The following is a 15,213-nucleotide window of genomic DNA, read 5'->3' on the forward strand; positions in this document are numbered from 1 at the left end:
TAACTGTAATGCAAGCCCTTGCATGGCAATCCAAATTTATTGAACTACTGATGCTAAGTCATACAAAATTGCACCACTTTAATTAAGGCTTTTAGTTTACATTTGGCCACCTCAAAGCAGTTGTAACATTAGGTTGGTCAATTTAAATACTGTGGCTCCCTGTTGGATATACACACAATCTTTACACCCAAACGTTAATGCATACAAAGCAACAAGGCATTGTTAAATAAATCAGCAAAAGTTAATTACTGCAACTTAGGCCCTGTGACCAATTACACATGATTAAAATTACTTCCCACATTCACATCCACAGTACTCTTCCACCATTTAACATCTCAACCAAAACGTTACACATGTAAAACAATCACTAACAGGCAAAAGTACTAAACCTGTATATTTGGTATTGCAAATACACTTATGCATGAGCAAGCAAGGGAATTCACAGTGAGAATCTACAGCTGCAGAAGCCCGAAAATGATTTACAAAAAATTGTTAAATCATTAAAAAATTGTTTTAAAATATACACTTCTTGTTGTAGACCCCCACTGTACACACAACTATAAACATTGTTCCCTATGTAAACAAGGAAAAGGAAACATACAATAAAAGGTTGAAAAGTCTGGACATTTCCTTCCCAACAGATATTAAAGGCCATGTCTTTAGTCAGACGTTATACTGAAAGGACTCTTAAAGACTAGTTCACTGTCTCCACAGGTTTTTCCTAAAATTAAAAAACTATATAGCCGTTGTGTTAATCAAAGCGCTTTTGTACAATACGATGATGATGATGATGATCCTGTATTTCTTTAAAAAAGTTACAATAAGCTACAAATACCGATGAAGCAAAGTTATCTGGAGTAGTCTATATAGGAGCTCTTTGGACTTTCTTTTATTATGCTAAAATAGTGGTGCTTTTAGGATTTACATTATTGTACTCTCCAATAGAAAGTGGGGATTGTTGAAGTATACAGTACACAGTTTTCATACATGTACAACATTGGTGGATGAACAATGTCTCTTATCAGTAATACTGGATGTAGGCTCTGGTTTTACCAGTTGCATACACAGAATATTTAGAAGTAAAAATCTCTCATGACACTGGAAAGTGATAGAATGTGCAAACTGATGTAGCTTTCATCCATTTCTTAAAGGGTACCACCACAGGAAAGTCCATTTAAGATGTTGGTAGGTTTAATAAAGTTGGAATGCTGGCACTGTTGAATTGGGCAACAGTTCTTCAGACCTGTAACAAAACAAGGGATTATTAGTATTAGTAACAACTATTTGTCCTTGCTCTTTGCTTAAAACAGCTACAGCAGGAACTAGCAAAGTTCTTGGCAAAGAGAAAACAACCTTAACAGTTCTCTAATCATACACTTCCTACCTCACACATACAAAAAACAGACTATCTCAATTATTATCTTAACTGGATTAGGATACATAGAGGAATCCAGGCTGCACTGTGGAAGTAATATTTGATTGATGAGACTAGTTTTGCTTACAGCATGACAGTTCCCATGGCTTTAAAAACAAGCACAACTGAAGGATGAAAGCTCCTGAATCAAAAGTCCCGTTCAGGAAATAGAGCAACCATTTCTGCCACCCTCAGCTAATGCTTTTTGAACCATCTTAGTTCTACTTTTAACTGATCTAAGGTGTTCACACTGAGGAGGTGGTAATGTACCAAAAGAAGAGTTACATATGGCACTATCTGATTATTAATAAAAGCCTATGATTTCTGGCAGTGAGATGTCCTAATAGGATCCTTCAGTACCTCCAATAGGTCTGCAGATCTCAGTACTGAAGTAACTGCAGCACTGTATGTTCAATAACACTGAAGAAAAGGGAGGCAACTTTGATGATGTCAGGTCAATCAAGACAGACCACTGCCCATACTAAGGCTTGCAGATGGAAAGAGGGAAACAACCTGCCCAGAAACCCCTCAAAAAATTTTTCAGGTAACAATCCATGCCTCCTGACTAACTTTCTGGAAAGGCTTGCCTAAAGAGCAGGCTGGAGCTTGCTTTATCCTTCAGCACCATTCTTTGTGCACATATTAAGTCATGTAGAAATTTAGCCAACTGCAAACAAGTAAGAAATTGATCTAGTAACCAATAGCTTCAGGTCAAATATTTGGAGTGTTACAATGATCATCTCACCTTTCTCATCCAAACACTACAATTTAATAATTACAATTTGGCCTCCAAAATATCCACACAGTCTCAAGAAAGGAAGCTAAATTCCTATGACATCACACAAGCATATGCAGGAGTTCAAAGCAGAAAGAGACACCAGCATGCAAACTACAATATTGTACTGTGTGCATTCCAGTATATTCTGTATATTCTATCAGGCTTTAAAAGAGAAAACCACATTTCCAAAAGCTTTGAAGTATCAGAGGAAACACTGTTAATTTGAACTCTACCAACACCTTAAAGCTTGAAAAAAACCACCAAAACACCAAAACCCAGACTAGTGTGAAGAGCGGTATCTTGCACATATTTGTAGTTCTGACTTTGAAATGGCAAAATAAAGACCATAGACATTTCTATGATAATGTAAATCAATAATTTTCAAATCTATTCTGCATCAACAGCTACCACAGCTGTTTAGGTTTTTTCAGTTGTTGTTTTGTTTGTTTTGAATAGCTATAATGCACAGAAAAATTTAAAATGTTTACCTGGCTCAGAGCTACAGTACAGCTATGCATTAAAGTAGCTGACACGATGACTTTTTGCGTGCTTTTCCAGGCACCGGAGTTTTTCTGTTAATTTGTCGCACAAGGTCATAAAAGATCTGAAAAGACAGAAATCAGTTGATTATGGGTATGAGGAGGCTTCTCTTATAACCTTAAGCCTTGAATCTTGACACATAATGCACTCACATACTCAAGAACCCTTGAAAATATTTAGTTCCACAAAGCTGTAAAGTTAAATTGTATGCTTAGTAACTGGTTGGGGGCTCTTTTCTTGCTTAAGATAATTGTCTGCAAAGGGTTCTACAGTTTCAATGAAGCAAACTGGAAAGACACCTACAACCCACAGCTATTTAATCTCTGGTTCAAACTCATCTGAACTCACATGAAAAATGCCACAGTGATCAACTACTCTATGGTATTACTTTGCAGTTTAGCAGTAAGGTCAAGAAACAGGTCACAGCTTTCTTCTAACTCAAATCACTCTTAAGATATTCTGTTAAAGAAAATTCTAGTAAGTTTTAATGACACATTTTTCATGGTAATAACTCACGTACACAACAAATTCAGTAATAGTCTCTTGTACTTGAATGAGATCATGGTTTTACAGATACATTAAAAATACTGAAGTCTAAAAAACTAATTCCACCTCTCTAGGCCTACAGCATGACAGAAGCATAAAATTTCCTAGAAAAGTAACTCATTTATGCAACTCTCACACTTTAAGTCTCCTAGAATTCTAACAAGAACATGATTTTTTTGAAAGGCTAATTTAAAACAAATCAACATACAACATTTCAACAGCATCTGTTTCATTCATAATTGACATTGCTCCAATTACTTCTGCATCTCATAAACTAAGTAAGCCCTCATGCTAAAACTGTCCTAAGCATTGGCTGCAAAGTAGCAAATGTTCTAACAAGGGCTTACAGTATTTGCTGCAAGTTCTAGTTTATTGAACGTATGACTTTTATACTGTTACAGTGATTAATTTGAATTTTTAAAAAAGTCAATGGCTTCCAGAAATTCCCAACTAATTAAACACACATTACTTATTTTAAAAATCATCTGTTGTTAAAACCATCATACTGTTTTGATTACTTGCAAGTCTTGCAGAGAGGCCCTTTCAACTTGAGTGATGCTGCCAATGTTTTCCAGATGACCTAATGAACTGTACGATTTATCATAAAATTCAAGCTGTTCCAGAAATGTAAATAGTAACACAGCGTCTTTTTCTAAAATTTTTGTATCCCTTTCTTTATGCTGGCAAATCCCCAAAATGCATGCATTTGATTAATTGTCTAGCTCCTGTTAAATAAACAAGTAGATATACAGTAGAGAGGCTTTTGTATCCCTTTTACTTTACAAAGCAGCTAGTTTAAACAAAAATTTTAATAGTTTTTGTACTTACCATCTCAAACAGTGTTAACAACAAATAACTTAAATCAAATAATTTTAGTGACTTAATATCTTAAATTCTTTAAAAAAAGAAGTCTAGCAGTACAGTCTCAATTGATAGAGATTGTATCAACTAAGGAATGGAACATGGGAGAAATATTTATCCCAAATTCATATAAAGATAATTTTAAAATTACACTAATTACACAAAAATCAATATAATTTGCAAAGATCCCATGTCAAAGCTAAATACACCCCTTAACATAAACATCTCACAACAGCAGGTTACAGTTTTGTCCATTACAGTGAATATTATTCATGGTATTTTTAGTTCTTCCTTGACAAACAGTAAATGGTTATCAGGACAGCGTCCCCATTCTTCCACTCCAACACCTCTCCCCACCACAGATAAAATGCCTTACCTCGTTAACATTTATCTTTGATTTTGCAGAAGACTCTAAGAATGCACAGTTATTCCATTGCCTTGCTAGGTTCTGACCTTGTTCCTTTCCCACAACTCTTTCATCTTCCAAGTCACACTTATTGCCAACCAGAATCATAGGCACCTAAAAAACAATTCAATGCCAACGAAAAACAATTGAAATTTTTTAATGGCACAATGTAAATGCACACCTAAAAGCCATCTGATTCCTCAGAGGACCCTGATTTTCAGAATAATCAAGCTTTAGTATAAATTAAACTTAAGTTTACAGCTGTGTGATAGTTCAGTCTTCAAATTAAAGTGACTGCATTTTGGCTGGCTTTTGGCATGGTAACAGGGGGGATGGTCTGAGGATTCAGTGCACTGCCAATTGAGCAAATTTCATGGTTTTTTAGAGGACTTAATGAGATTTCATTTTTAGATGTTTGAGGCATCAAGAAGTCTACTGAAGAATTTACCAAATGATTCTTACAAATTCCAAAATCCTGGAAACTGTCCTACACTGGGTAGCATGCTAAAGCTCCTTTCACCATTCCTCTACTCTCAGCATATCACACAGTTCTTATCAGCAAGCTACAGCTCACAGAGAAAAGGAACATGCTACCTTACCAGCATTCCCAACTACAGAAAATGCTGAATTGAGCTTTGTAGCAAGAAAACACCATCATCTATTTTTCCCCCATTCCTTTCTTTTACTAATATAAGGACATAGCTAAAGTCCTCAGAGATTCAAGTGTTGACAAAAGTTTTATGATATTTTGACCATTTAATTTCCCCCCACCAAGCAAGCAAGCCATGCCTAAGCTTTGGCATACGAAAAACCTTTTCTGTGAATTCTGATGGAAACTAAAGTTGCAACTTGAAGCTTACTATCTTTCTCCTAATGCTATGGAAAGCCTTTCAGGACTCAGAGGTGTCTTCTAAAAATAGTTCTAAGGAAATACCTTCAAAATTATACTAATCAGCATAAATATAACACACAAAGTAAGATTTTAAATATCATTACATTTATCTTGGTTTATTGTACAAAACTAATTTCATGGTAACCAAGGTTTTAACTTGGTAGGTTGTGGATGGGAAGGTCCATGCAACTTAAATATTAACCTTTTGAGATACATTTGTGATAATGGGCAATAAATTGCTTCAAGAAGAAATCTGCTGAACATAGGTAAGACCTGCAAGTGCTTATGGTCAAGGAAGTGCAAGGTGGTTTGTATTAAAAAAGTCTTAATACACTTCCCTGAAACTGAAATGGTTAATATCTGTGTCTGCTGACACCAGAAGCATATGCAAATACACGTAGTAAGGAATGTATCAAAGTTATGAAAGTTTTCATAAACATGGTTTAAATAGGATGATCACACTTAAAAACTGTTCATTTTTTTTTCTTCGAGAAGGTAGTTTTTCTGCCTTAAGGTTACAAGCTACAAGGTTTTTCTGTTAAAAACACACTCTTATTGCTGTTTTCACAGTGAAAATACTTTTCTTTATTAGGGGACTAAGCATTCACTTCTTCCAATTGCCATAAGGTTCTTTTCCTCATTTATAGAATACAATGTTTTAGCTTCACTTTACAGCTTTAATAATGCTAAGGGATGCATAATAGAAATTGTGTGGAAATAGCAAGACCAAACTTAATTGCGAGCAGACAGACAAAATATAAGTGTTACATGCCCTGCAAGTTTAAAGGTTACAACTTAAAATTTTATGCTTTTAAAATACCATAAACAGTAGGGATATTGAGCAGAAAACTTCACTGATAGTAATTAAAGCAACCATAGTTGTTTTAGAAATGTTTGCTGCAGTCTAATGAATAATAAAGTTATACCCGGTTTCAATTAATGTATTTTAAAGAAAGAGATTAAACAATTCTCCATATAACACAACAAGTTATATTTCTTCAGTTTCCCTTAAGAGTTGCATTTCTGTACTATGCATCTACTGGTTCATATATCTTAACTTAAAACTTGGAGACCACCTGACAACAGTGTGTACACTGCAACAGGCTAATGAAAACTTCAAGAATTAAGAATTTTTAGAGATCTTACATCGTCAGTGTCTTTGACTCGAAGAATCTGTTCTCTTAGATCCTGTAAATCATTAAATGTGGACTGAGCTGTGATGGAATATACTAATGCAAAACCTTGTCCATTTTTCATGTACAGATCTCTCATCGCTGTAAACTGTTCCTGTAATTAAAAAAAAGATACAGACGTTGCATTCAATTTGCATTTTACTTGTATACTGCTGTAAACTGTGAGTCTAGTTTAGAGAAACTAGAGTAATTTAATTGGAGAGAAGTATAGTAGAAGGTACACTGTAATCTGTAGATTACAGAAGCTAAACTCCTCCTGAATCTCTAACACCAACATTTTCTCCATGTCCTGATAATTCCTTAAAACGGATCATAAAGTAAATGCATCTCTTTTCACACCCAATTTTGTAGTCTAGCCAATTTCCTATGCTTAATTCTACATTAATTTTCAAGGAGATGGACTAGAGGATGGAGATAGTCTAGACTTGTCACATTTCCTTGACTTCAGTAACAACCACGATATTGCATATAAAGACTCACTTGTGCACTCTTACCAGTACAACTGTAGAATGGCATGTGCCTCTTTCGCATTGGTGACTTGGCTATCTGGTGCCTGATCAATCACTGCCTGTCCCTTGCTGTATGTCAGATGAAAAGTGCAATTTATTTCTAGAAAAAAGCCACTATCTTACTATGTATTTACAGAACATTAATCTAACAGGGAATTTAAATAAGTTACTACTGGACTTCAGAGAACACGTTAAACTCCAAGAGTCTTGAGCTTAAACTCACTGGAATCAATAAAGGAAATTACTGGTTTCAGTAATTTTGGAATGAATGAGAAAAAAACCTGACCAGTATGCAAAGGGTCAGCATAACCCTTTTGCTTTGAGCTCCTATAAGCTGACGGAAGCAATACTATTTTTATCCCAATGTCACAGCACATCTCACACACAAAAGAAAAAGGACATCAGAAGAAAGCACGTATTCTAAACAGCAACAGAAATCAAATCTCAGTGCCCAGTGGGTCCTAATTTTTTTTCTGGGCAACAAACTTAAATCAAGAGCATCATCTCTTTTTAAATGCTTTATTTCTTTCCCCTCTTACAGAATATAACCTCATGGGAAACTTGCAATTATTTTCTGCAATACTCAAGGTTTTTTTTAAATACACTGTATATCAGTATTTAGGAAAGTTGCTTTCTACGTACCGTTCCTGCAGTATCTAAGATTTCAAGCATACACTGTTGTGCATCTACTTCAACTTGCTGCCAGGAGAGAAAGATGTGGTTAGAATTTTTCCCCTTGCAACTCTCCCCTCCAAAGACATCAGAAATTGTGTGATTTTTAATAAGCAAATTCATAATGCATAAAGCTACATAATGGCTTAAGAAGATTGTATGGATATACACTTTGAAAACAGCAGGAAGAAGCCTTTCAAAGAGCCCCAGTGACATTTTCAAATGCAGTGTCAGCAGCCAAGTACTGCTTTGCAAAGTGATTAGGGATTTTTGATTATTTAAAAGGAGGCTGCTAAATTTGTAATGATGGTTATCAGTGGCTAGCACAACTAATTTCCACTTGTTTTAGGGATCATCACAGATTGAAAGAAAGGTACAAGTGAAAGCCAGAAAACTGGATTGGCATACTAAGGCCCATTTAATGGTAATTTACATCTACAAGAGAGTTAATAGTACATAGCAAACAATTAAACAGCCATCACTAAAAGTGGCATCCTCAAAACAAGCCTTTAGGAACACTAACTAGAAAACTGACCCAGCTTAGCAAAGTTTGAAAAAAATGGAAGGCTTAAGAAGAAAGAACAATTTCTGTGCTCATTCCAGAGTTCCTCTATCTAGTGAAAACACCTCAAAGAAATGGCCCTGAGAGCAGCAAAGCACATGGAAGCGCCCTCAAGCTGTTTCAAGTGGACTACCCACATTTTTTTTTTTCTTTCGAGCTTCCCTTGTTTCCATCTGCATGTAAAATTCCTAGTTAACAGATTACCTCCTCTCCATTTATGCACTGTCACTAGTTTCATTTGCAGCTGATCTTCTGTAACTAGATTTGAGCTGGGGATAGGGAAGGGGACTATTTCCCTTCCTCTCACACCTCCCCCATGTCTCCTATGGATTGAGATTCCTTAAAAATAAAGACTATTTTAACAGGTATTGTTGCTAAAGTTCTTCAGCTAATTAAGCAGCATTTATTCACTTCATGAAGAAATATTTGGGGAATAAACCAATAAAGTTTCAAGACTTCAAGCTCAAATATTTAAACAAGTCACATCCTCTCAACTTTAAATATTATAACATTACATTTAATGTAAATAATATAGAATTTCAACTGCCAAACCAATTCAACATTTTGAAGTCAAGAAGCAAGTTAGAATTGTAACTAACAGTGAGAAGGTGAAAATTACTATTACATAAAGTGTTGTCCATACTTTAGCAAGACTTGAACAATCTGGCTGATTTGAAAAGAAGGATACCCAGAGTTATTGCTAGTTATTTCAGGAACAAACCAGAAAGGCATATAATAAATCTTTATTAGCAGCAACAACAAAAAAAAATCTAGTTAACAAACAGCAAAATTTCTTAAGATGGCATTACTTTTTTAGGCTCCATGGACACAGTCTTTGGATAAATTCACCCAGCAAACATCATTATTCTACTATGATCTAAAGAATGCAAATATATAATAAAGGAAGCATTTCACTTTAGATCAGCCTCTGAATGTTTTTGGAGTCATTTACTGGGTAAACTACTCCATATACTGGAGTATATATTGGTAATTTACATTACCCAGCAAAGTCCTACACCAAACACTGAGATACTGCCAAAAAAATCTCGCTTCTCTAACATAGAAAAAGTGAAAACATAGAATTTTGTTCTGCTATTGTGTCTTTAATAAGAGTTCTACCTTTGGCTGGAAGCCCACATACTCAGGACAGACTTGGGTTTTTCCAACATACAGTTTATATGAGGTCAATGAACAGAGTTATGAAATTATTTTTTTGCTCTCACGAATTTCTCTTCTGTTCAGAAGAGATTCTGGTGACTGTAGGCTGCAACAGTTCTAAATGCACCACCCTTGTTCCAATAAAAATGCAGCTCAGTGCTGAAAGAGGAGGTCTTGCAGTTTGTCCATACCCAGCTAGGGTTTGTGCATCTTGCCTCCCTTCTATAGACACCAACATTTTTGTGGCCACATGATAAGCAACATCAGAGTATCAATGCATATGAAAAGTAATTCAGCTAAAAAAGAAAGATACCTTAAGAAAATGACACAGCCAAAAACTTATCTCTTGCACCAAATGGTTAATGGTAGCAGTTTGGATATAAATTATCTTAGTCTGGAATCTTAATCATGGTGTCAGGTGAAACTGAAGAGTGAGCAATATGGAGATTCAAGATGATGCAAGCAGAATCAGACCTTTCAGCTTGTCATGCTGAAGACAGGAAGAGAGAAACTAACAGGCCACTTGCCGTAAACGCCTGTTCATTTATGACAGGTTTGTGTTAACTTACTAATAAAACAACAATCCATCTAATGGAAGCATATCTAGCTATCATTTAAATTATGAGTACAGTATGATAGATGCCAGTGTTCTAAAGGTGTGAAGTTGTTTTCAGCTATTTTTCTAGTAGCAAAGCAGCTTAGTATCTCCAATCTATCAGCAAATACTAACACACAAATAACCTAATAATAAATAATACAAAATTGAAAAGTGGGAATGTTTTTTGTATTTTTTTTTCAACCCATGTTCCCAACTCTGACAATGAAATAACCATTTTTTTACTGACTAGCCAACAAGGTATTATGCCTAAACGTTAAAAAGCTGGTCTTGAATGACTCCTTTAGGAGAACATCTGTATTTCAAACTTGTTATCTGGTTTAACATGGCATCATGAGGCATACCCACTTTCAAGCAATGACTCAAATATTTGACAATATGTACTACAGCTTTAAGTTTCTGTAACACTAGAGGTTTTTTGTTTATACCTTTCTGTAGGAGTCTTCTATCGTAGGATCGTATTTTTCAACAAATATTCCTTGAACAAACTGTACAGTCTGCAACACAAAAATTCTTGTAAGATCCTCTTGCTTAGCAACATTTTGTAAACATTGTACACAAATCACTGTTCTAGGTATATGCTCTGTTATCCATAACATTTTTCAAGCAAATCAAATGCTCGTCATAACTATAATTTAAAGAAACAACAGAAAGTTAGATGTGTATGCCTATTTAACTATTTAACTGTGAGATGAAGCAATGCTACACTTTCCTTTATCCACCGTCACATGGAAGGTAAGAATTAAAGCATGCATTGATTTAAGGTTTGCCTAACTCTTAGAATCAGTATTAGTTTCTAGTTGACCAGGATACTATACAGCTGCCCAGCTTTTACATTTGTATTTAGAACTACTTCATCTTCTGCTACTCATCTGCCAGCGCAGGAATTAGTCAAAAGACAACTGCCAGCTTTTACTAGCCTTAACTACACTCAGTAGGCTGTTCCTGTGTACCTAGCAAGAAGGATGTTTTTAGCACAAGTCAAATAGAACTTAAGACTCAATGGCCAAGTCAGGGCAGGCACATTCAAATCCAGAAATGCTGCAGTGATATAAAGAATTCAAAGGTGAATTGTCCTCTCACAATCTAACATGATTTGTCATTTAAGTTTTTCTTCATGAACTGCTGCCTAAGAAAATACTTCTTACTCAGGGGAGTGGGTATGCTCTGAACTTGCTTTATGGTAAGGTGCACAATTAAACAGAAAGATGTAAAGTTCTTAGGCAGGCTGAGAACATCATATTTTGTGAACTTTTTTCAATTCTAGTCTAGGTCAGACTAAACTGTTCTGTAATCATTTAAATGTAATGTTGTAAATAAAAGAGCTCATGCATTTTAATAATCTACTTGCCACAGTTATATACCTACTCTCACAGAAAGGATGCATCAAACACATTCAACTTCCCACCAACATACAAATCTGTATTTCCATCTGCACAAAAACATTAGCGCTAAAGACGCTGCTGTCAAACATTAAGCAAACAGCACCCTGAAGACCTTTCTAGAGACAGGACTTACAGGGGCAAGCTAGTTTACATCCTTTGAGAGATTCACAGAGGAGCTTGATTTCCCAGACTGATAGCTGGTTTATCTGTCAAAGTCAGACACCCCCATAAGGCTGTAGCTCTGCAGCTCACTGCACGAGGCTGATCAACCACCATCAACCAAAGCCACACAAAAACAGCAGCATGGGAGAATGCACCAATGGATGCAGATACACCCAGTAAAGGATCTATCTACTAGCCACAATGCCTCACTGGGCATTACTAACACTTATATTTATTTGTGCTTATGTAAAGAAATATACTTTACTAGAGTGTGTATTAGAGAAAAAAAAAAATACAGTAAGTTTCAAAAAACCCATATTTGAACTGCCTCATACTTACCAGAGCAGACTTGCCAACACCTCCAGAACCAAGAACCACTAGCTTGTATTCACGCATGATGCAAGAGATAAATCACCCTCGATACCTGAAACACACAAAACACCAGTCTGATTAAAACTTGTTCTATATGCAGGAAGTACAACAATGACACCACAATCCAGCTCACTAAGTAGGGTTTGATAAAAAATCCTTAGTTAACTTCTTTAATACAGCAGATATTTTCTATCAACTCTTAACGCAGCTACAATAAAATGCTGCAAACCATCAGATATAGTATTTGCTCTACCTCATTACTGCTTCTCTCATAAATATCAAACAAACTCTACTATACTAAAGCTAACAGTTACTATTCATAAGAAATAGTTATCCAAGAGGACAGAGCATTAATTTTATCATTCTGAAACACTTAAGCACTAAACAAAGAATCACAGAGACCTTTCCAAGAAAATTAAAACCTCCCCTTTCCCAGCAAACAAACATTTCTTAAAAAGAACAGCAGGAGCCCAGAAATCATTTTCCAAAAAAAATTCCTTCCCTCGTCTGAAAACTGTTTAATGTTCCACTAGATCTATTATGACTCATTTCATGAGTAAGTGGAAGCAACCAAAATAGTATTTTGAGACTATACCTCTTCTACAAACTAGATCTACTTCCCTGTTCCACACTAGCTGGTGTGGCTACCAACAGCCAACCATGAGATCTGCTTGCTCATCTTTGTTGAAAACTGACCCATCAAACCAAAACAAGGCCACAGATTTTGGGACACATCTTTGGGTCATGCTCAAAAACCCACACCACCCCTTACAGTCCTGCTGGCAACTGAGCTGGCAGCACTGTTACTGCTTCCCCGAGGAAGGTCTCAGTTCCTTTCCTGCAGGGACTCTAGCACTTATCAGATTGAATTACCTGTTTTCTCTCCTCTCCACTCCCAAAGAAAGATGAAACCATCCCCAACTAATGAATAATCTACAGGCCAGGGAAAAGGGAAAGTGCAAGGATCCAACACAGGTGCTTGTAAAACGTAAGGAGGGAGGAAAATAAGGTAAAAAAGACCCTTCTCATCAGTAATTGGACAGCATCTCTGAAATATCTGAAACACCATCTGTTGGGTGTTGAAAACCAAATGCTAAGAGAATTTATGCAGAAATTTAACCACCATGGTAGAGCCCTGCCTTTACCATCACTGATTAAATCTATGTGTCAGAAGATGGAGAAATCAAGAGACCAGGTCCTATTTCTTCCTGCAAATGCATAATCTTTCAATTGATCTAAACTGTCCCTCACAAAAGGAGAAAGCCTTAAGGAAAAATAATTGACCTGATGTCCGGCAAAAGAGATGTCTCCACAGGCTTCCATTAACAATACATTTTGAGACTCTGGTGATTTTCACACCTAATAGGACATCTTTTCACTCCTGACTTAAAAACTCTTCTCTCCCTACAAAATTTTTTGCAAACACAGGTCACAAGAACCATACACACCACAAGTTTTATCTAGTTGGCACCACTGTAAATCTGCTAGATCCACAAATCTGTAAACTGTCCAGTCTTTCTGTAAACAGGATTGTTTCTAACTGTACTGAAAGGCATCTCTCAAACTCATGACAAGTTAAGCCTATAATTACATTACTGTCATTTCTTTAAAACAAACATTCAGTTATCCTTTTATTTTTAGAAGGGTATCACTAGAATGACATAAACATAGTGAGTGTAGTGGAAATCCCAGTACAGTAAACTGGTGACTGGCAGCAATTTCACTGTCTTTAAAAGAAAAGTTTAAGCTGAATTTTTCACTCCTCAGACTGGAGTTAGCACCTAGATATGGAGATATCAATAATGAAGGCTGACAGTAGTTTGTTTGTAAGTAACAGAACTTCAGCAGCAGGTACCACATATCTGCTTTAAGTTATTTCTAACATTTTCTTACTTGGTGATCTACAATTCCAAAAAAAATTCCAAATCCTGAAATAAACTAACTTGGTTTTAGTGAGAGACTGTAGATTTAATTTTTGGGTCAGAAACAACAATTCAGGAATTTAATGCAAGCTGAAGCTTCTTTCAGCATCCTTCAGATTTGGAAGTTCAACCCTAAATATCCAATCACTGTACAACATTCTGGAGCTGATTTTCCTACTTTAAGTGGTGACACACTGTTAAAGCACATATATATATATATATATGTACACACACAGAGTATTACAGCTTGGTTAGGCAATCTTCTTAATCAATAAACACCTAAGCAAAAAGCTTTTTAAGATCTTTGAGGACAAAGCAAGACTGCTGTAGAGGTTAAACATTTCTCTGACCTTCCCTCCAAACTCAGGCAATGGACAATACAAGTACTAACTTCTATTACTGTGACAATTTTTTGTCATTTGTACAGTTACTTTTTAACTCACCGAGAGCACACAGTAATGCTTTATATATGCACACCCCCATATAGCATATAGGTAGCTTGGCGTCCCTGCAGATGTTATCATCTGGCCATTACACCTTGGAATGGAACACAAACACACCCTCTCTAACACTTTAAGAACTCTAACCTGGACATCCCTAACACAGCAGGCAGCAGAGGCACCATCTATAGCCTGCTGCCACTTACATCTACTACCTCACTGCCTTTGAGCAACAGTACTAATGTCACTTCACCTTTCTCTTACTGTTTTCTAACAGAAAAGAAAACTTCCATTCCTAGCTAAAAGAGCCTTCCTAACAAAATGCTCCTGCTTGCAGATCTTTGCCTCCTCATCCAAGAAACCACTGGATCATGTAGGACACTGCAGTCTATCAAATATCTGAGGTTGTTAAAGCCCAGCACACGCCTTCTCACTGACCAGTGTGCCTGATGGCTGCAAGCATGCCCCAGGACTGAGCTTTGACTCTGATCTCTCCTGAACTTGACTTTCCCGTGATTCCCAGCTCACCTGACCTGGCTCTGCTCTTGATCAAACCTGGTTTTCCATATCAGATCTTGTAGAAACGGCTGGTGTGGATGCTGAATGTGAGAGATTGGGCAGCAGCAGCAGAGTCTGTTGAAATTAAGTCACATAACTTTCTCAAACTGGCCTGAGAAATTGTGAGGAGGAATCAAAACAGTCCTTGAAGGTGAAAAACAGTCTTCACAGGTGTTTGTTCAACTTGTTGTTTACTTGTAAAAATGTTTGAGGGGTGTTGTTTCTTA

General features: G+C 36.3%; 1 protein-coding gene across 2 annotated transcripts in view; it reads right to left on the reverse strand.

Annotated features, from left to right (window-relative positions):
• Positions 1–15,213, reverse strand: part of RAP1B (RAP1B, member of RAS oncogene family) — a 30,436-nt gene continuing 15,223 nt past the window's right edge. For both annotated transcript variants that reach the window (XM_083860557.1, XM_083860558.1), the window contains exons 2-8: positions 12,034–12,118; positions 10,576–10,644; positions 7,782–7,838; positions 6,584–6,724; positions 4,516–4,659; positions 2,681–2,796; positions 1–1,243 (exon numbers count right to left, since the gene is read on the reverse strand). In XM_083860557.1, coding sequence (XP_083716683.1) covers positions 2,710–2,796; positions 4,516–4,659; positions 6,584–6,724; positions 7,782–7,838; positions 10,576–10,644; positions 12,034–12,090 — 555 coding nt within the window. In that variant the 5' untranslated portion in view covers positions 12,091–12,118 and the 3' untranslated portion in view covers positions 1–1,243; positions 2,681–2,709. The remainder of the gene's footprint in view (positions 1,244–2,680; positions 2,797–4,515; positions 4,660–6,583; positions 6,725–7,781; positions 7,839–10,575; positions 10,645–12,033; positions 12,119–15,213) is intronic.

The sequence above is a fragment of the Zosterops lateralis genome, assembly GCF_965231275.1.
Source record: "Zosterops lateralis genome assembly, chromosome: 4".
Classification (NCBI taxonomy): Eukaryota; Metazoa; Chordata; class Aves; order Passeriformes; family Zosteropidae; genus Zosterops; species Zosterops lateralis.